Source organism: Odocoileus virginianus, chromosome 32, assembly GCF_023699985.2.
Source record: "Odocoileus virginianus isolate 20LAN1187 ecotype Illinois chromosome 32, Ovbor_1.2, whole genome shotgun sequence".
Classification (NCBI taxonomy): Eukaryota; Metazoa; Chordata; class Mammalia; order Artiodactyla; family Cervidae; genus Odocoileus; species Odocoileus virginianus.
This window is the reverse complement of record NC_069705.1, coordinates 29,968,187-29,990,153: the sequence shown is the minus strand read 5'-3', so window position 1 is coordinate 29,990,153 and position 21,967 is coordinate 29,968,187. Positions and strand designations below refer to the sequence as shown.

The following is a 21,967-nucleotide window of genomic DNA, read 5'->3' as shown; positions in this document are numbered from 1 at the left end:
AGTATTCTTGTCTGGAGAATCCCATGGACAGAGGAGTCTAACGGGCTGTAGTCCATAGGGTTGCAAAGAGTTGGACACAAGTGAAGCTTCTTAGCACACTCACATGGGGCTTCATGCCCTGGGCATGCAGGATCTTAGTTCCCTGAGCAGGGATTGAACCCTTGCCCCTTACATTGGAAGCACAGAGTCTTAATCACTGGATTACCAGGGAAGTTGCCCCCACACACAAACACCTTTGTGTGTGTGTGTGTGTGTGTGTTTTAATGTTGATTTGTTTAAGTTTTTGAGAACTCGGTTTCCACCTGAATGTATATGCAGTATTAACAGTCTGTGGGTCTTAGTCGGTGACAGTCTTGGTCAATGTCTGTCTCAACTGAAGAACTGCTAGGGATGTTTGAGCAGAGAAGTGTTACCCTCGGGAGCAGGGGCATGGCACAGCTTAGAAGGTGGATTTGTTAGCCATGGGTGTGGGGAGAGGCAGCAAAACCAACTTTGGCAATCTAGGGCGGCTGTGGGAGTGGAAAGATACGTGCAAGGCATCATGAAGGCAAAGGAAAGTGTCGGGAACTTCTTGTCTATAAGGGGGTATGAGAGAGGATTTCACATCAGGATGGAAATCAGCATCTTCAACTGAGATGGTCTGAGCCTCTGGCTTTCCAGGGCATTTGTCGAGAATCCTGCTGTTAAGGAAACTTAAAAAGAGATTTAAAAATATACCACAAAGGCTAAAACAGCAAGTCTAGGCAAAAACGCAATCAAAATTAAAGATGAACAAATAGAGAAGGCTCAACGCGGGGCAGCCCATCAGTGAAGGAGCAGGAGGTCATGGGGAGCCGGAGGGAGTTTGTCTTTTCCAGCGAGGGGCCGTTGTCAGGAGGGGTCAACCGGGAGCAAAAAGGAATGTGCTGTGTGATGAATCTGAAGCTACGAGGTTGCTGCCAAGAGTGGAAGGGGTGCGGGGCATGAAAGTGATGTTCCAGTCAGATTCCCTGGAGCCTGTAGCCTTGCGATTTCAAAAGCTCATAAAAGAAAACCATGTCTCAAATCTACAAGCAAGGCAGGCTAGCTCACGAGCGAGGCCAGGCAGCCTTCCAGAGCGCCACAACGCTGCACAGGGCAGAGACTGTGTCCAGAGGCATGTATTTGATGAGAAGGCCCCGTTAGAACCTGGGATCAAAGCTTTTCGGAGGACGGCCGGACATCGGCTGTTGCATTGGTTTTCTGCTTTTGCTAAAGATGGGATCAGCTGCCCCATCTGACGGGCGTCTCATTCTCCCTCCCTCCCTCATCCAGGGTCCCCTGGTAATTCCAATGTCTGCCATCCATCTTGTTTCACTTCTGTTGTCCTAGCTGCGAATCTGTGCAAAAATTCTCACGGATCCACAGTGAAATGGGGAAAAAAAAATACATAATGAGGGAGAGAATGTGTTCATAAAGCTTTATTTTTCCTTGTCAAGAATGGTCTCCCCCTGAAGTTAGGTCCTTTCTCCCTGCGGCGTGGCTAAATGGCCTCTCTTTATGAAAGGATGCTGGTAACAGGTGAAGAATTTTCAAAACCCTCTGCTGGTCCCCAATCTTATTTTTTTGTCTTGATTTGTGAAATCGGCGAGTCTGGGGAGGAGTCCCTGAGTGTCCTGTCACCCCACCCCTGGGCTCCTTTAAGCTTGATTAAAGCCTCGCTTCATCACAGTCCCCAGTGGTGACGCCTGTCCAGGGCCTGCCTCCACCATCTCATGGCCCCTACCTGGACCCTCTGCTTCAGCGGGCTCTTCCATGCCCCTGACTTCAGAGCCTGTCCTTCCTCACGCCTCCACACCCTCTCCCTGGCTGTTTTCTTGGCTGGTCTATGTCCCATGCCTTCCTTATCTTCCCATCTAAATCCTCATCTATTTCAAGGCCCAGCATAAGTCCCCACCTTGACGTGGTGCTTGCCTGCCGCTCCAGCAGGACGTCACACCATCCCCTGCTTCTGATGCTCTTCGTACCCACAGATCCCTCGCGCTGTAACTTGCCTACAGGCTTATTCGGAAACTGGTAGGTGACCAGCGGGGTAGATGCTCTAAGGGCCCTTCAGGAAATGGCAGCTTTCCTGGCCAGCCCCGTGCCAGCCCTTCAGCCCTGCGTGCCTCACTTTTTACGTGCAGCACCCCGTATGAAAGCATGAACTCAGGACTTCCGGGGCCACACTGTGGAGCTGGGCCACTAAGGTACCAGCTTAACCCTCTGGCATTCTAACCGCACTGCCTGCAAAGGCTACTTGTGGCTTTATTTTCCAAAGAACCGGAGGCAAACAGGTAAGCGTCTTCGAACACATGCTCAAAGACGGCGCGCTCAGCATCCTGTGATTGGAAATGCCTGCCCAACAGGATGGGGACCGCGAGGTTGGCCAGTGAAAGAGCAGTGGCGAGGATGGGAGAGATGCTTTCCGCAGGAGAAAGGTGACGGGCCCGCTGTAGATTGAATGGAGCTAGAAAACAAACCAGCAAAGGGCGGGTGAGTGACAGCGGCGGGAATGAACCAGCAGAGTGCTGGCAGGTGGCATCATCTGTATGAAGCTGTCGTTCTCCACTCCGTCAAGCACTGTGATTTACAGACAGGCTCCGGGACCTGGGTCCAGTGCTTAGAAGCTCCAGGCATGGGCCCGTCGTGAGATGCGGAGAGAGAGCCTGATCAAACCACCTGATCACATCAGATTTTCATTTGTCCGTCTGTAAAATGGGAAGGGAGGCAAGGGCTGATGAAGTACTGAATTGCCTTTTATATAGGAGGATGCAAAAGGATGTCCATTTCTTTTTAAATCTTTTCTGTGGCTTTTTCCTTCCTGTTTTATTGACACATAATGGACAGACAGCACTGTTTAAGGTATATAGCACAGTGATTTGGCTTACGTATGTCATGAAATGAATATCACAGTCAGTTTGGTGAACATTCATCATGTCTTATAGATAAAACGTTAAAGAAATAGAAAAATTTTGGCTTGTGATGAGAACTCTTGGGATGTACTCTCTTTATATATTTTATATATATAACATGTATTTTTATATATGTTATATATAAAACATTTCAAACATGTTTTATATGTTATGTTATATGTTATAAACATATTATAAACATGTTTTACATGTTTATATGTTATGTGTTTTATAAACATGTATATATGTTTTATATATATAACATAAAGCAGTTTAATTATTGGAGAAGGAAATGACAACCCATTCCAGTATTCTTGAAATCCCACTGGACAGAGGAGCCTGGCAGGGTACAGTCCATGGGGTCGCGAAAGAGTCATGACTTAGCAACTAAATAACAATAGTGTTCAGTGTATTTATCTGGTTGTACACTGCATCCCTGGTACTTATTTACCTTAGGGTGTTAATTTCTATAAAAACACAGTAACTTTTTCTCCATCTTATCCTGTGAGAAATATAAAACAATGCAAGAATTATGTCCTGGTAAACATTGCACTTTAGGCTGGTATGGTCAGTAATTCTATAAACCTAGGCTTATTTGTTTCTTCAAAAGTAATAATGTCTTAAAAAAAAAAAGTAATGACAGCAATAAGCCCTGTTCAGTTTCTTTCATTGATGCCTTAATCTGCTAGGGGCACTTGGGTTGCTGGGGAAGAGAAGGAGTCTCGTTTTTTATTTCAGCTCTGCCTTTTGTGGGTCCAAACAATGATTACACTTAATGGTGCATTTTCTTTCTGTCTCTCCATCACCCGCCTCATCTCCTGAGTGCCCATTCCTGCCGCTGGCGAAGCAGCAAGGCAGATTGTCAGATCCAGTCAGTCAAACCCCTGATCTGACTGATACTGTCCCCACTGAATTAACGGAGTCTGAACGGACGTCCCTCTCTCTCCTCCCAACTTTCCACCTTCCTGTCTCCACCATGACACTGTCCTTGCTGAATGCTCTCCCTCAAATACCTAGATGCTGCTCCTAATTCCCAACTACATTTCTTGAAGTGATACTATCAAAACCCACTCTCCTTTTATTCTAAAATACCATTTAGTACTTTTTATCTACCCCCTTCTCCTGTTGCCCTGTGCTTACACCTTTTACTATTATATCTTCACATTTCCCCTGTCCTGGTGACTTCTGTCTTTCACTGTTAAGATTCTTTTCATCTCCTAGTTCTGCATCCGGTCTTATTTTCAGTAGGACGTGGTTCAGCACTCCATTTCTTAGATCTTTTGTTAATGAAGCAACTTTAGTGTAAATATGAAATCCTATCATAAATGCATTTTTGTCCCAGGGAAGTTCCTGTTTTCTCATTTAATATTTGCTCCCCCACCCCTGCCTTTCTTTAAAGCACATTGTCATTTTTGAAATTTTCTCTGGTGCTGCCACCAGTAGAAAAGTCACCTCCCAAAATCAATATGTTAGTAAAATGTTATATCTCTAATGCATAGTTGTGATTATAGGATAGCATTTTAAGGTACATCCTAACATTTAAATTATAAATTCCTCCTTATAATATATGCTAAGAAAGAGTTAGTGTATAATAAATAGTATTAAATGTCAGGAAGTATCATCTCTTTTCAGTAAACATAATGAATCATCATTCAAAACACCACCATTCCTGTAATGTCAGTACAGACTAGATTATCACCACCCCTGCCAACATTTAAGTCCCAGTGTACCATTATGAAGTATGTTGATCACTGAAAAATAAAGTCTTTTTAAAAGTCTCTATTATACTAATGTGTTGAAGGTGTCTCGAGGTACTGAAGGAATATCTTTACATATGCAAATATATAACATGAATGGATATATACTGTTTTACAAAGTTACAGATATAATTTTTTTCATATCGCACTGCCATAGACCGCATAAGTTAGTAAAACCTTCGAACAGGATATAACAGCGAATTAAATCTACTTTGTAGAAAATATGGAGGAATACTAAGAAATTTAATATCACCAAACATGTTCCCTTTGAAACAGCAAATTAGATGTGCAGGAGGATTTTGGTCACACTTCAAAGAAAAATGTGCTGAGGTGGAGAGCTGTCTGTTTACTCTCCCTCTCACCGGCATGGCTTTTCTATGTTAAACAGGCTTCTGATGACTTCAAAGCACGTTTGAAGTCCTCACTCAGCACAGCTCCTGCACAAAGACAAATATGCTTCCAAACGTGTGCAGCTAATATTTCCACCAAGTCTCGTGTGAGTAAGAAGCATCTGCAGTTGCCTGTTTACCACCCAGTTCATTCCTCTCTTATTCAGCTACGACAGCGAAGGTCGTCTGACCAATGTGACATTTCCAACCGGCGTGGTCACCAACCTCCATGGAGACATGGACAAGGCGATCACAGTGGACATCGAGTCATCCAGCCGAGAAGAAGATGTCAGCATCACTTCAAATCTGTCCTCCATTGACTCGTTCTACACCATGGTTCAAGGTAAGCATGAAAGCAGAGCTTTCAACGGCCCTGTTTAAAACACCGCTGGCACCGAAGTAGCATGTGGCCATCCCCCTCCCTCCCCGCGCTTTTTCTAAGATGAACTTAGGAAAGGGAAGGTGGAAATGTAAACCTCCAGAGATAAGGATGAGAAGCCTCATATCTACAGGTAATGTTTATTTAGTGACATAAGGGCTTCCCAGGTGGAGCAGTGAAAGAATCTGCCTTACAATGCAGGATGCAAGAGACTCAGGTTCGATCCCAGGGTCAGGTAGATCCCCTGGAGAAGGAAACGGCAACCCCCTCTAGTATTCTTGCCTGGAAAAACCCATGGACAGAGGAGCCTGGTGGGCTACGGTCAGTCCAGTTCATTTCAGTCTCTCAGTCGTGTCCAACTCTTTGCGACCCCATGAACCGCAGCACATCAGGCCTCCCTGTCTATCACCAGCTCCCGGAGTTTATTCAAACTCATGTCCATCGAGTCAGTGATGCCATCCAGCCATCTCATCCTCTGTCATCTGCTTCTCCTCCTGTCCTCAGTCTTTGCCAGCATCAGGGTCTTTTCCAGTGAGTCAGCTTTTCACATCAGGTGGCCAAAGTATTGGAGTTTCAGCTTCAGCATCAGTCCTTCCAATGAACATTCAGGACTGATTTCCTTTAGGATGAACTGGTTGGACCTCCTTGCAGTCCAAGGGACTCTCAAGAGTCTTCTCCAACACCACAGTTCAAAAGCATCAATTCTTCGGCACTCAGCTTTCTTTACAGTCCAACTCTCACACCCATACATGACCACTGGAAAAACCATAGCCTTGACTAGACAGACCTTTTTTGGCAAGGTAATGTCTCTGCTTTTTAATATGCTGTCTAGGTTGGTCATAACTGTCCTTCCAAGGACCAAACATCTTTTAATTTCATTGCTGTGGTCACCATCTGCAGTGATTTTGGAGCCCAAAAATATAAAGTCAGCCAGTGTTTCCACCATTTCCCCATCTATTTGCCATGAAGTGACGGGACTGGATGCCATGATCTTAGTTTTCTGAATGTTGAGCTTTAAGCCAACTTTTTCACTCTCCTCTTTCACTTTCATCAAGAGGCTCTTTAGCTCTTCTTCACTTTCTGCCATAAGGGTGGTGTCATCTGCATATCTGAGGTTATTGATATTTCTCCCAGCAATCTTGATTCCAGCTTGTGATTCCTTCAGCCCAGCGTTTCTCATGATGTACTCTGCATATAAGTTAAATAAGCAGGGTGACGATACACAGCCTTGACATACTCCTTTTCCTATGTGGAACCAGTCTGTTGTTCCATCTCCAGTTCTAACTATTGCTTCCTGACCTGCATACAGATTTCTCAAGAGGCAAGTTAGGTAGACTGGTATTCCTACCTCTTTCAGGATTTTCCAGTTTATTGTGGTCCATGCGGTCAAAGGGTTTGGCATAGTCAATAAAGCAGAAATCGATGTTTTTCTGGAACTCTTGCTTTTTCAATGATCCAGCAGATGTTGGCAATTTGATGTCTGGTTCCTCTGTCTTTTCTAAAACCGGCTTCAACATCTGGAGATTCATGGTTCACATATTGCTGAAGCCTGCCTTGGAGAATTTTGAGCATTATTTTCCTAGCATGTGAGATGAGTGCAACTATGCGGTAGTTTGAGCATTCTTTGGCATTGCCTTTCTTTGGGATTGGAATGAAACTGACCTTTTCCAGTCCCAGGGCCACTGCTGAGTTCTTCAAATTTGCTGGCATATTGAGTGCAGCACTTTCACAGCATCATCTTTTAGGATTTGAAATAGTTCAACTGGAATTACATCACCTCCACTAGCTTTGTTCATAGTGATGCTTCCTAAGGCCCACTTGACTTCACCTTCCAGGATGTCTGGTTCTAGGTGAATGATCACACCATCGTGATTATCTGGGTCGTGAAGATCTTTTTTGTACAGTTCTTCTGTGTATTCTTGCCACCTCTTCTTAATGTCTTCTGCTTCTGTTAGGCCCCTACCATTTCCATACTTTATTGAGCCCATCTTTGCCTTAAATGTTCCCTTGGTATCTCTAATTTTCTTGAAGAGATCTCTAGTCTTTCCCATTCTATTGTTTTCCTCTATTTCTTTGCACTGATCACTGAGGAAGGCTTTCTTATCTCCCCTTGGTATTCTTTGGAACTCTGCATTCAAATGGGAATATCTTTCCTTTTCTCCTTTGCCTTTGGCTTCCTTTTCACAGCTCTTTGTAAGGCCTCCTCAGACAGCCATTTTGCTTTTTTGCATTTGTTTTTCTTGGAGATGGTCTTGATCCCTGCCTCCTCTACAATGTCATGAACCCCCATTCATAGTTCATCAGACACTCTGTCTGATCTGGTCTGTCAGATCTAGTCCCTTAAATCTATTTTTCACTTCCATTGTATAATCATAAGAGATTTGATCTCGATCATACCTGAAAGGTCTAGTGGTTTTCCCCATTTCTTCAATTTATCTCTGGATTTGGCAATAAGGAGTTCATGATCTGAGCCCCAGTCGGCTCCCAGTCTTGTTTTTGCTGACTGTATAGAGCTTCTCTATCTTTGGCTGCAAAGAATATAATCAGTCTGATTTTGGTGTTGGCCATCTGGTGATGTCCGTATGTAGAGTCTTTTCTTATGTTGGAAGAGGATGTTTGCTATGACCAGTGCATTCCCTTCACAAAACTCTGTTAGCCTTTGCCCTGCTTCATTCTGTACTCAAGCCCAAATTTGCCTGTCACTCCAGGTGTTTCTTGACTTCCTACTTTTGTATTCCAGTCCTCTATAATGAAAAGGACATCTTTCATGGGTGTTAGTTCTAAAAGGTCTTGTAGGTCTTCATAGAACCATTCAACTTCAGCTTTTTCAGCATAACTGGTCGGGACATAGACTTGGATTACCGTGACATTGAATGGTTTGCCTTGGCAATGAACAGAGATCATTCTGTCATTTTTGAGATTGCATCCAAGGACTGCATTTCGGACTCTTTTGTTGACTATGATGGCTATTCCATTTCTTCTAAGGAATTCTTGCCCACAGTAGTAGATATAATGGTCATCTGAGTTAAATTCACCCATTCCCGTCCATCTTAGTTTGCTGATTCCTAAAATGTCAACTTTCACTCTTGCCATCTCCTGTTTGACCACTTCCAATTTGCCTTGATCCATGGACCTAACATTCCAGGTTTCTATGCAATATTGCTCTTTACAGCATTGCACCTTGCTTCTGTCACCACTCACATCCACAACTGGGTGGTGTTTTTGCTTTGGCTCCATCCACAGTCTTGTCTAACTCAGTGAAACTAAGCTATGCAGTGTAGGGCCACCCAAGACGGATGGGTCATGGTGGAGAGGTCTGACACAGTGTGGTCCACTGGAGAAGGGAATAGCAAACCATTTCAGAATTCTTGCCTTGAGAACTCCATGAACAGTATGAAAAGGCAAAAAGATAGGACACTGAAAGATGAACTCCCCAGGTCGGTAGGTACCCAGTATGCTACAGTCAGTCCATGGGGTTGCAGAGAGTCCATGGAGGAATACTAAGAAATCTAATTTAAAAGAGTCAGACATGATTGAGCATACACACAGGTATTTAAAATCACATACTATCTAAATATTTCTGTTAACCTAGAAATAGTCTTGTTTCTTTCCCACTTAATAAGTTAATTCTCACTCTCCACTTGTCTCATCAATCCCTTTTTGCATCAGCGTCACTGGCCATGGAAGAACAGAGCGAGGCCAAGCACTTTCTGAATCCATGCATGATGCAGTCTTTGAATCCACTTCTCATGCCATCACTAGAAATTTATACCAAATTCCAAGTATTTATGTAACATCTGGATGTTCCATGTTTTCATGCACTGTATGGGCTTTCCTGGGGGCTCAGATGGTAAAGAATCTGCCTGCAGTGCAGAAGACATGGGTTTAATCCCTGGGTCAGGAGGATCCCCTGGAGAAGGAAATGGCAACCCACTCCAGTATTCTTGCCTGGAGAATCCCATGGACAGAGGAGCCTGGTGGACTCCAGTCCATGGGGTCACAGAGTCAGACCTGACTGAGAGACTAACACTTATCACTTTCATGTAGGCATAAACATTCAATATCTCCATGATAGAGCCTCCCACCATATTCCTTTTTGATGTAATCTTCAGGAAGCCCATTTACAATGACCGCTGCAACTGTGAGGTCATTGCTCTAAGACTAATTGTTGAATCTGAGTTACACTTCAGATTATGGCTAGATTTACTTCCAACTTGGGAAGATTCCCCTGGAGAAGGAAATGGCAACCCATTCCAGTATCCTTGCCTGGAAAATCTCATGGACAGAGGAGCCTGGTAGGCTGCAGTCCATGGGGGTCACAAAGACTTGGACACAACTCAGTGACTAACACACGTACATAATATTTTATAGACTTGTGTTGTTGCTGTTTTTTTCTTTAACCACACCTCCTGGCTTGTAGGATCTTACTTCCTCCACCAGGGATCAAACCCAGGTGCCTTGAAATGGAAACACAGTGTCCTAACCACTGGACAATCAGGGAGTTTGAGTTAAACGTCTTTGACTTTTTTTTTTTTAACCAGTTCCGTCAGGTAATCTCTACAGTCATCTAAAATTACTGTTGCTTGAATTTATTGCTTCCCCAAATGGTCCTATATTATTAAAATTCTTTAGTTAAGTCCATAACCTATAATATGAGAGGGTGTTTTATACAAAATATAATGTGACTGCCTTTTTTAAAGTCAGTTTCAGGGGGAAATAGCTCCTTATATATTTTTGGTGTGGAAAGTATAGATATTAAATCTTTTCAAAATATCTTTAACAAAGGATAGATATAAAGATGGGTGTAGGAAGGGGTGTCTCATAAGACCCTGAAGGTGACACACAGACTCCTAAAAGAACCCATATTATTTTGTTCTTTGCAAAACATTTGCTGCACATTCCATAGAGGTTGAACCTTCCTCTGTTTTGTCAGGCACATGAGAAAAAGAAATCTATTAAAGTGGAGAAGGACTTTAATATTCAGCCAAACCTGTTACATCCGGAGTTCCCAGGTTTTTTGGCACCAGGGACCAGTTTCGTGGAAGACAGTTTTTTCCCCTAGACTGAGGGTGGGGGATGATTCGGGGATGATTCAAGAGCACTACATTTATTGTACACTTGATTTCTATTATTACATCACCTCCACCTCAGATCATCAGGCATTATTAGGTCCTAGAGGTTGGGGAACCCATGCATTACAGCATGAGATGCCAGAAATCAAAGTTGTTATTTTCTACAAGAATATCATTAAGTACTCTTTATTCCTTATAAATGAAATCCAGCCAGTGTTTTAGACATGTATATCACTTTTAACCCCACAACCAACCAAGTGTTCAATCCACACCTGTAGTTCACGTTTTCTGCCTCTTTTTTTCTAGATCAGTTAAGAAACAGCTACCAGATCGGCTACGACGGCTCCCTTCGCATCATCTACGCCAGCGGTCTGGACTCGCACTACCAGACCGAGCCCCACGTTCTGGCCGGCACCGCTAACCCAACAGTTGCCAAAAGAAACATGACTCTGCCTGGCGAAAACGGTCAGAATTTGGTGGAATGGAGATTCCGGAAAGAGCAGGCTCAAGGCAAAGTCAATGTCTTCGGTCGAAAGCTCAGGGTAAGTCAGCCTCAGGGGTGGTGATGGCCGGCCGGTCGTCTGCATCATTCAATGGCCTGTCCACGAGGGCGGGCCTGGGACTCACCTGCTCGTGCTCAGGGGAGCACCTTACCTTAGAGCGTGACTTACAGCCGGCCCTCAAGCCATCACATTGCTCATAGTAAGAGCCGACTATTTGAGAAAAGGGTTCTCTCAATATAGCTTTGATTAAAAATCCATTCTTTCCTAGGAAATGAGGATTTTGCATGTAAAATGTGTGAGTCACTCAGTCGTGTCCAACTCTTTGTGACCTGATGAACTGTAGCCCACCAGGCTCCTCTGTCCATGAGATTCTCTAGCAAGGATACTGGAGCGGGTCATCATTTCCTTCTCCAGGGAATCTCCCAACTCAGGGATTAAATTTGGTCTCCTGCATTGCAGGCAAATTCTTTACCATCTGAGCCAGCAGGGAAGATTTTGCATGTAGGACAATCCCAAATAGCCTGGATGACAACTGATTCTTGTTTTACTAATAGTACGTTAATAATCTTATGCTTTTCCTCCACCTACTCAGGAGAGGTGACTTCGTAATGGCATAGGGATGAGTAAACATTGGCTGAAACATTGCATGTATTAAAAATCCTAAATATGTATATTGAAAGACATGGGCTGGTCTTTGAAAGATGGAGTCTGCCTTTGCATTCTCAATATTTTTAAAGTACAGTGTGGGCTTGGGACTTCTCTAGTGGTAGAATGGTTGGGAATTTGCCTTCCAATGCAGGGGATGTGGGTTCTATCCCTGGTCAGAAGGCTAAAATCCCGCATGCCTCGCAACCAAAAAAACAAAACATAAAAACAGAAGCAACGTTGTAACAAAACTTCAACAGGCTTTAAAAATGGTCCTCATCCAAAAAAAAAAGCATAATGTGGGCACACAGGAGGTAACCAATGTCAGAACCTACCTCCTCGCTATTGATGAAAAACCCAGACTTACCTTTTTTTTTTTAGTTTATTTATTTTTGACTGTGCTGGATCATTGCTGCTGAGCAGGCTTTTCTCTGTCGAAGTGCATGGACTTCCCTGTGGTGGCTTTTCTTGTTGCGGAGCACAGGCTCTACGGCGTCCAGGCTTTAGTAGTGACAGCATATGGGCTCAGTAGTTGCGGTGCACAGGTTTAGTTGCTCCGTGACATGTGGGATCTTCCCGGATTAGGGATCGAACTCATGTCCCCTGCACTGGCAAGCGCATTCATAACCATACAGCCACCAGGGAAGTCCCAGGATTACCTTATTTCTACGAGACACACGATGACACTGCTGATTGCTAGTGTAAACTGATCTTTGCAGAATGTTCTCTGTGTTGCCTTGTTAGGTGTTTTTATTCCTCCTTTTCATGCTGTGGGCCAGATACAACTAGAAAGCAAGCTGTGATTTATGACAGCTGTTTAGTAAAGACAACATAGATTAAGGACTAAAACACAGGCTACAAGGAACCCCCTTCAGGCCACTATAAACTGAACCTGCTTCATTCTTTCTATTAGTTAGCAGATTTTCGTTTATCAGATAAATGCAGATAACCATTTCTAAAATTATTTCCCTTGCCTTTAAAAAAAAAAAAGTCACTCAAAATCAAGGAGAGAGAAGAAAACATGTAACTGGCTAACATTATTCACCAGGCCAATCCTTCACAGTTAAGAAACAGCTAATACATATTGGCTATTTCCAAGAAATAGAAATGAAGTAGAAAAAAGAATCAGTGATCAGATACAGGCCATTCAACTCACAGGTTATATTCCAGTTCCACTTCCATTGCAAGGCAGGGGTTTGGGACTCTAAATACATAATCTTCTGGAACCAAAGCTGTGTTCCTGTCTTACCATCCCCCAGATGCCCCAGCCCCAGGGCCCTAGACCTGGAGCTCTGATGCACAGAAGCTGGGGAGGCTCAAGGGGGGTTATCCTGAGAGAGAGGCAAGAAGACAAAACAACAGATTATCAGAAAGAAGAACAAGATTAGCAGGAAGGTAACATGACTGAAGGCAAAAGGAGAAGGCAGAGGATGAGATGGTTAGATGGCATCCCTGACTCACTGGACATGACTTTGAGCAAACCCCGGGAGACAGTGGAGGACAGAGCCGCCCGGTGTGCTGCCGTCCATGGGGCCGCAGAATTGGACGGGACTTGGTGACTGAACAGCCACAACAACGTGATGGGCAAGAAAGCCAGCCCCAGGCTCGTCTCAGGGTCACTTGCAGAGGGCCTAGGTCAGTGGCCGGAGGCAGCTTCAGCTCCAGCATTTTCTTCCACTGAAGCAAGGCCTCGAGCTGCCTGCATGTCTGTCTGCTGCCACCACTGACCACTGCCCCAGCCCTGCTTCCCTGGGCCGCTGCACACTGGCAGTTAGGTCCCAAGCTTTGTCTTATTCGGCCATCCCTAAGGCCAGCGCGGCGTGCCTGTACACACACATACACACACACACACACACACACTCAGACACACACACACACACACCCCTGCACTCAGACACACACACACACACACCCCTGCACTCAGACACAGACTTACTTCATCGAAAGACATAGAGGTCCTGCTCACATCTGTCCTCAAAAATTATGAGTTCTAGATCAGGCTCCACTCCTTACTCTAATGATAAACTACACAGGAAAATTCTAACATCTAACAGACCTAACATCATTTTCCTTATCTATATGACTATCTGTATTATGATAGCAATAATATAATATCAGAATTTTCTAACATTGTGATGTAGACATGGTGTGTGTACATTATGTCCAATTCTTTGTGACCCCACGGACTGTAGCCCACCAGGCTCTTCTGTCCATGGGATTTCCCAGGCAAGAATACTGGAGTGGGTTGCCATTTCCTCCTCCAGGGATCTTCCCGACCCTGGAGATGGAACACATGTCCTGCATTGGCTGGTGGATTTTTTACCGCTGCTCCACCTGGGAAGCCCATAGACATGATATAGATTATCTATATTATGGATAAATATAATTGGCTGCCTTACCCTGCCACAGTCTCACACAATTGCTACAGAATCAAGTGAGATGATGTGAAAGTCCTTTGAAAACAGAAGGCATGATTACACATTCTGTAACCCTGACCCAGAGAATCTGAACCACAGGCACAAATAGTGGGCATATAGACAGACCCACACGACAGACGCACAGGAAAGAGCTGGTTAACGCGCTGGTGAGGGAAACACAGCTGCAAAAGAGGGAAAACCAGGGAAATGCTTTGTCCTAAAAGTGACCACATAACACGTGGCCCACTGTTCTTTGAGACAGGCTAGCCTAAGTGCATCCTTTTCTTTCCTTTGTAACACTGCTTTCCTAGACAGAAAAAGAAATTAAGAGCAGAGGAAAAATCTGATTATAAGTCTCTGGTTCTCAGCCTGATTCTTAAGTGAACCCTCCGTTGGGGAGGAAGAGACCAGTGCACACAGGCATAGGTGTTAGTTTCTTTCTAAACAGCTGAACGACGGTGCCTCGGCAGGCCGTTTCAGAAAATCCAGTATTTAAGAACGGCCTGTTCAGTCACACTGAAAGGAGACCTCCAGCTGATCCGTGTGATGGCTCATGTGCCAGGATCACAAGGGAGGGTTTCTTATTTTCAAGATAAGCTTGGATGTGCCAGCCGTGCCTGGTCACCCCACCCCTCTGTGCATCCTAAGAGAGGAATTCCAGGGAGAAAGTGATGCTGTGAAAATCTGCTTGGAAGACCAGACCTGGAGTCTGCAGATTAGGGCACAGAGCGGAGGAAGGAGGGGATGACAGAGGGCCAGCAGGGCCTCTGAATCAGGAAGCAGAGTCAAAATCAGTCCAAAAATGCAACCCTGTGGACTGTAGCCCACCATGCTCCTCCGTCTATGGGATTCTCCAGACACAGCATTACTGGAGTGGTTGCCACGCCCTCCTTCAAGGGATCTTACCGACCCAGGGGTTAAACCCGCATCTCTTAAGTCTCCTGCATTGGCAGGCGGGTTCTTTACCACTTGGGCCGCTCGGGAGGGCGTCTCCTCTCTTACCTTTCCTTATCTTCTAGCAGAAAGTGCTTTTCTTTTTTTTTTAAGTTATGGGCCTGACCCATGGGTGAGCACTCAAATATTTATTCAATAAATGAAAGAATGAGAAAGAGCCAGGCTTAAAATATGGATTATGTTGTTGCCTTTAGGTCTTCCTGAGAGAGAAGCTGTAGGAATAGCACATCCTTGCCAATGTCTGGCTGCAGGAAGGAAAGCTATCTCTAGACTGAACAGATTACATGGATATAATAGATAGAACACTGGATGCAGTGGCTCTTTAAAAAAGAAAAGGCCAAAGAGTAGAAAAGGAAAAATTAAAAAAGAAATGAGCAACATGAAAAGCATTTTCTGTGAAACTCTATTAAGAGGAAAAGGGTTTGGATATATAGGAATAACCAGCAGAGGAAATCATGGAAAAACAGAACAAAGATTTGACAGTTCCTTAGCTTACTTCTTTGTACCTGCATATTTGTTTTTAAAAAAAGACATGCATAATAGTTGCTTGTCTTTAATAGTCCTGATTTTTGTCAGTGGTTGAACTGGGAATCAGCTTTTGATCAATTCTCCAAAATTATATTGGCATCTGACTAATAAAAAGTCACCTTCTAAGGGGTTTCCCTGGTGGTCCAGTGGTTAAGACTTCACCTTTCAGTGCAGGGGCTGTTGGTTTGATCCCTCTTTGGGGAGGTAAGATCCTACATGCCTCCTGGCTAGAAAACCAAAACATAAATTAGAAACAATATTGTAACAAATTCAGTAGACCTTAAAAATGGTCCATGTCAAAAAAAAAAAAAAGGTAGTCTAAACTTACCTAGAATTCTTATCCTTAAAGGAAAACATTTAGTGAACTGTTGGAAAAAGAAATTCTCGACACTTGAAAGCCAAAGCGGTATTTCGAGGCATACCTAGACATGATAGCTCCGAAGACTGTTATTTAACTCTTACTATGCCTGTCACATGTATGTGACATCCTTGTGTCTCACTGTATAATCTGAGCAGCGGGGCCTGGAGGGGGCCATGCAGAGCAGTTAGCACTTCTGACCTGTGGAGGGGACGCAAAGCCATCTGCAGACAGTTGACATTCTAACAAGGACACCAGGGAGGCGAGATACCATCACCCACGTGGCAGATACCTGCATGTGGTCTGATCATGCTCTGTGGTGTCAGACAGACAGACACTGTTTAACTCGTTTGAGCCTCAGTTTTTCAAGCCTTCCAGAGGGAACATAACTCCCTCCCTCCCGATATCAAAGGGACATTGTGATTAACTGCCACCACGCTGGACCTGATCTTTGAAAATGGAGATGTTTCTATGCTTAGCTCAAAGAAACACTGTACATCACAAAGGAGTTCATGGTGGCCTCTTACCTAGTCACATTTGGATTCACTTTCATGTAACTGAAGGTATTTTAACAACTACATAGGAGGTTTTTCATCATAGGTGAAATGTATATGATGTAACAATGTTTTTTAATGCTATTTATTAAAAGGCCTCTGGGGCATGGAACAATGCTAGCCCTTTATGACTGTCAAAACAAGTTTGCAGAATTGCCACGATTCATACAGGTATAGTTAAGTGGGATTGTGTCCCTGATGAAAATATCCCTTGACTTCTGCACTGTGTCTGCAACTGCCGAAGGAGCACATTAGGGCCTTGGTGGAAGGGGCGGAGATCTCTATTTGTCTAATAGTTAGTGATGCTGAGCATCTTTTCATGAGGCTCTTGACTATCTGTGTGTCTTCTTTGGAGAGACGTCTATTTAGGTCTTTCACCCATTTTTTTTTTTTTTTTTTGATTGGGTTGTTTGCTTTTTTTGACATCGAACACCATAAGCTGTTTGTATATTTTGGAGATTAATCCTTTGTCTGTTGTTAGTATCTTCTGAAAGGTTACATATTGAATAACAGTGGTTGGTTGTCTGGAAATAGTAAGAACAGTAAAAACTTTGGCTTGTGTTGGAATGTGGAGAAAAACAGCCACATTCTAATTCTTTCCTCATTTCTTCAGTTGGAGGACCCAAGAAAGGCATTTGTCAGGATAGGAGGAAAATGTTAAATGCTTTCCAGATGTTTGGTCTCCTGGTGTTTCGAGGTGTTTCCATTTGTGATGTGTTCGGTGTGGTGGCTCATAGGACGGCAGTGGTAGACCTTCTGGACGCTTCAGTGTGTGGCGCAGTCATAGTCCCAAACCAGGGAGACGGATCGGAAGCCCAGTAGCGGGGTGCAGGCCTGCAAAGAAGGGGTCCCAGACCTGTCTTTTGGCCCTTCTTCTATCGCTAGTCCAATGGTCCTACCAGATCTGCAGGCAGATGTTCTGTTATGCTCTCTACAGAGGAAACACTGTGGAGACAGGGAGGAATCAGGAAGGCTATAAAGATCCGAGATACAGATGAAGATGAATGCAAGCCAAACACAAAACAGTGGGCAGGGCCGTGGGCCACGCTGTCCACAGATACTCCCTCCACAGGCGGTCTCGCTTGGCCGTTCGCAGCCTGGAATAACCCTGAGGAAGGGCAAAGGAGGGCAAACCTAAACACTCTGGGGCTCATGTTTCCCTCTTTAATCACCATGTGAGAAACACAAGAGCCCTCAGAAGCCATTTAAATTGTGGAAAGCCGCTTCTTCAGGCATCACCTGTGTGCTCAGTCATGTCCAACCCTCCACGATCCCATGGACTGTAGCCCGCCAGGCTCCTCTGTCCATGGGATTCTCCAGGCCAGAGTACTGGAGTGGGTCGCATGCCCTCCTCCAGGGGATCTTCCCACCCAGGGATCAAACCCCAGTCCCCCTCATTGCAGGCAGATTCTTTACCATCTGAGCCACGAGGGAAGCTCAGGCATCATAAGTATGCAAATAAAAGCTGAAGAACTGAATTCTGCCAGTCCAGTATTGAGCTAATTTGACATCAAATCAAATCTATAAATTTGTAGACTTCAAAATATATCTTTGTAGCATTAGCCAGTAGCTTCCTTCCAGGGTACACAAAGCAAACGGTGCCTTCATCAGGCTTTTTCCAAGACAAACTTGTTACGTCTCACAGAATTCACAGAAGGCTGAGCTACTAATCTGCAGACACTTCCACTTGGGAAAACGGAAGCCCAGAAAGCCTTCGGCTGGCGGGTCAGAATCATATAAAATGATGATAGCTCTGAGAAACTGTTCCAAAGAGAGTAGTGGGAAGGGTCAGTATATATGTGACTCTGGAGAAGGGAGAATACAATACATGCAGTTAAGCACATATTTTTTCAGAAGGTCTCTTTCAGTCACAAGGAGCAGACATCATCATGAAGGAATTTAGTGCTTTTCTAGATGTGAGGAGATGCAAGAATTGGGGTCATAAAATCAGCTCCTGAAAGTATCTTTCCGAAGACCTGTCCTGCCAGTTTTTCCAGAGTGTCTCCTTTCTGCTGTCCACCCTGAACTCCTTTCAGGAGATGTTGAAGGTCAGAAGCTGTAGTAGCACATGATTTAATCCTTGTAAGAGGTAGACTGCAAGTGCCCAGGGTTTCCCTGAGGTCTCAGACCATAAAGGATATGACTGCAACGTGGGAGACCAAGGTTCAATCCCTGGGCTGGGACGATCCCCTGGAGAAGAGCATGGCAAGCTGTTCCAGTATTCTTGCCCGGAGAATCCCATGGACAGAGGAGCCTGGCGGGCTACAGTCCACGGGGTCACAAAGAGTCGGACACAACCGAGCAACTAACCACATACACATGGCGAGTGCTAATTTGTAGTTGACACTCCATTCCAACCTCTTTATTTACAGAGAGATGAAACAGACTCTGAGCGCCACAAGCCCAGGGTCGTGCAGCTCCCAGACCCTGAGGGTGTGGAGATGGGGCTTTCAGGTGCTTGGGTTCCTCCTCCAAAGCACACACATGCCCACACCAACGCGTACCGGTTGCTCTGTGGTCCAGGGTTGTTTTCTTTTTCCTACATCACGCGTGCATGCTAAGTGGCTTCAGTCGTGTCGACTCTGTGTGATCCTAGGGACTGTAGCCCACCAGACTCCTCTGTCCAAGGGATTCTCAAGAATACTGGAGTCGCCATGCTCTCCTCTAGGGGATCTTCCCAACCTAGGGATCTCCAATGATGGAACTGAAAAATCAAGATCTCACTCCATCCGGGCTCCGCTTTCTCATGTGTTGTGACTCATCTCTCTGGCCATTTTTCCCCCAAAATCACTTTGCCTTTTAGGCATAAACTTCTTTTCAGCTGGTATCTTTATCTTTCTGTGGACTTCACAATACTCCCCTTGAAGAGCTAACTGGAAGAGTTCAAATAAAAGCTTAGGGAGTATTTTTTCATAGGTCTTATTTAATGGCCATGATAGAAGACACAAATGTTTATCCCAGATTTTACATAAATATACATGTATTTTACTTACATGTATTGGTGTGGTGCATATATGTGGTGGTGTTCATTCACTTGGTCGTGTCTGACTTTTTGACCCTATGGACTGTAGCCCACCAGGCTCCTCTGTCCATGGGATTTCCCAGGCAAGAATATTTGTGGGTTGTCATATCCTTCTACAGGGTGTGTGTGTGTAAGTGATCAACTGGAGTTGTCTACTTTGAAGGTTCTAGCTAGGACATGGTCAATAAAGGTTAGGATTTTCCCATGTAACTTGTAACAGTCCGAACAGTTGAGGAACATTTTGTTATGGACAAGCCACCATTGTCACAAAGGTGCAGCAGAAAATCAAAGAATTTACTGGCCCTGGCCTTCTGTAGACACAGTAGACCGTCTATAAAGCAGAATTTAACCAAGTCCACGTGTCCACCATAGCAGCGAACGCAGGCTGGTGTGCACCTTGGATCGCAGACAGTAACAGCCAGACGTAGTCATGGATTCTAAGGATGGCACAGAGCCCCACGGAGTCCCTAGGACAACGTGGAGCTCAATTTGTAAATTAAGCACGGTGGTCAGACTGTGTAGATGTGGGAGTGAAGGATCTGAAGTCCTTGCCAGTTAACCAGATGTTATCAAAGAAAAAGGCATTCCAAAAAATTGTGACATTTCAGCACTCAGCCCAAAGCGAGGATCGTGTTTGTAACCTCCTGCTATTTAAACTGATTAATAATTTACAGTAATGTGGGCTCCAGCTTCTACTTAACTGTTCTTCAAAGGGCTGGAATCACATTTACCACCGTTTTATTTAATGTAGCCATGATTAATCTAGTGAGCAGTTATTTCCCAGTGTCTTCTGGGAGGGCGGGGCTTTGAGTAATTTGCAGCAATGTCAGGCTTACCACCTTCCTATCTTCTGAGCAAACTTGAAAGCAAATACATCTCGGCATTTTTCTTATCAGTTGCTTAAGTTTACAGAATTTAATTGAAAGGGTTTTGAACAAACGCCAGGCTGTCTCTCTGCTTAATGAAACCTTTTAAAAGAGCAGTTAATCTACTGCCTTGCACTTGTACCCAAGAAGTTGCTAAATTAATTTACTGACAAAGAGAATCAATCATCATAAATGGTGTTTAAACAATAGCGGGGACCCTGAAGAGTAATAAGGGGCTGGTATTGGAACAGCGTGATTTATTTTATCATCTTGTTTGTGTTGAACCAGGTTAATGGCAGAAACCTCCTTTCAGTTGACTTTGATCGAACAACAAAGACAGAGAAGATCTATGATGACCACCGTAAATTTCTCCTGAGGATCGCCTATGACACGTCCGGGCATCCGACTCTCTGGCTGCCGAGTAGCAAGCTGATGGCCGTCAATGTCACCTATTCGTCCACGGGTCAAATTGCCAGCATCCAGCGAGGAACCACCAGCGAGAAAGTCGATTATGATGGACAGGGGAGGATTGTGTCCCGGGTTTTTGCTGACGGTAAAACCTGGAGTTACACATACTTGGAAAAGGTACGCTGCACCCAGAGGGGAAACAGAGGGAAGCAATGATTGGTCTTTCCCAGCGTGTAAATTGCCCGAGCACACTGTGGGGGTGGGCGGGGCAGGGGGGTGGGGCCACCGGTGCTTGACCGACTTCCATTTATCATCTGAGCATCCGTATGTAACACACAGCTATAGAGCACTGAGGAATCTGCGCCTCAGCCACGGTGTTTCTTAGTGAAGTTAGCCCTCTGAGACCCTTTTCCCTGACTTAGGCTGTAAACCACCACCACCACCGCCCACCTGCCAAGCTCATCCGTCGACAACATTCATGCATTAGACCCTGAGCTTGTAAGTCATTTGTAAATCATCTCAGCGCGAGCTTGTTCGTTTCAGAAAGCGCCTTAGACGTTCTCACAGTTAAAGCTGTCAGGTGTGTGTCGTTCCTGGCAGAGCTTCGACATAACCGTAAAAAGCCCATAGATCCTATTTACGCATCAGTAACCAAAAGAAGCCGTTTTTTAAGCAAGCCACACTTCCGGGCCTCCAGGCCCTCTCCCCTTCCGTCTGCACTGATAGGGAACCCATGCCTGAGACAGTAACACGCTACCAGAAAAGATGCAGTTACACATGTGCAGGGCGCCAGGTTTCAGGTAGTGACTGGGCTTAAAAGGGAATGACAGCGAAAAGAGGAAAGGGGAGGACCACCTCCTTGTAATTCCTTTCTGAAAGACAGAGAATCCTGCATCTTTGTGAAACGTTTCATTCCCCTTTGAGATGAATGTTCGCCTTGGTTTTGAGTTCTGTGCCTCTCATCACTCCCAGTGCATCCTCGACTGCACGGAGTGACTTCTGTCCTCCACACACACACGTCCACACTGCCGCCCCCTCACGCACCCCATCTTGCTCTCCCCCAGAGGTGCTCTGGACCAGCCTCGTGCATGTAAGTCAGCTCATCTAATTCCAGACGGACTGACGATACACGGACTCCTCTTCCTAAAGACCTGGTCAGGGAACTAAGATCGCTTGGCCAAAAATAAATTAATAAAATTAATT

General features: G+C 44.7%; 1 protein-coding gene across 7 annotated transcripts in view; it reads left to right on the top strand.

The window, feature by feature from the left end:
• Positions 1–21,967, top strand: part of TENM3 (teneurin transmembrane protein 3) — a 991,614-nt gene that overhangs the window by 956,858 nt on the left and 12,789 nt on the right. For all 7 annotated transcript variants that reach the window (XM_070460107.1, XM_070460106.1, XM_070460105.1 and 4 more), the window contains 3 exons: positions 5,226–5,401; positions 10,816–11,051; positions 20,645–20,941. In XM_070460107.1, the coding sequence (XP_070316208.1) occupies positions 5,226–5,401; positions 10,816–11,051; positions 20,645–20,941 (709 nt within the window). The remainder of the gene's footprint in view (positions 1–5,225; positions 5,402–10,815; positions 11,052–20,644; positions 20,942–21,967) is intronic.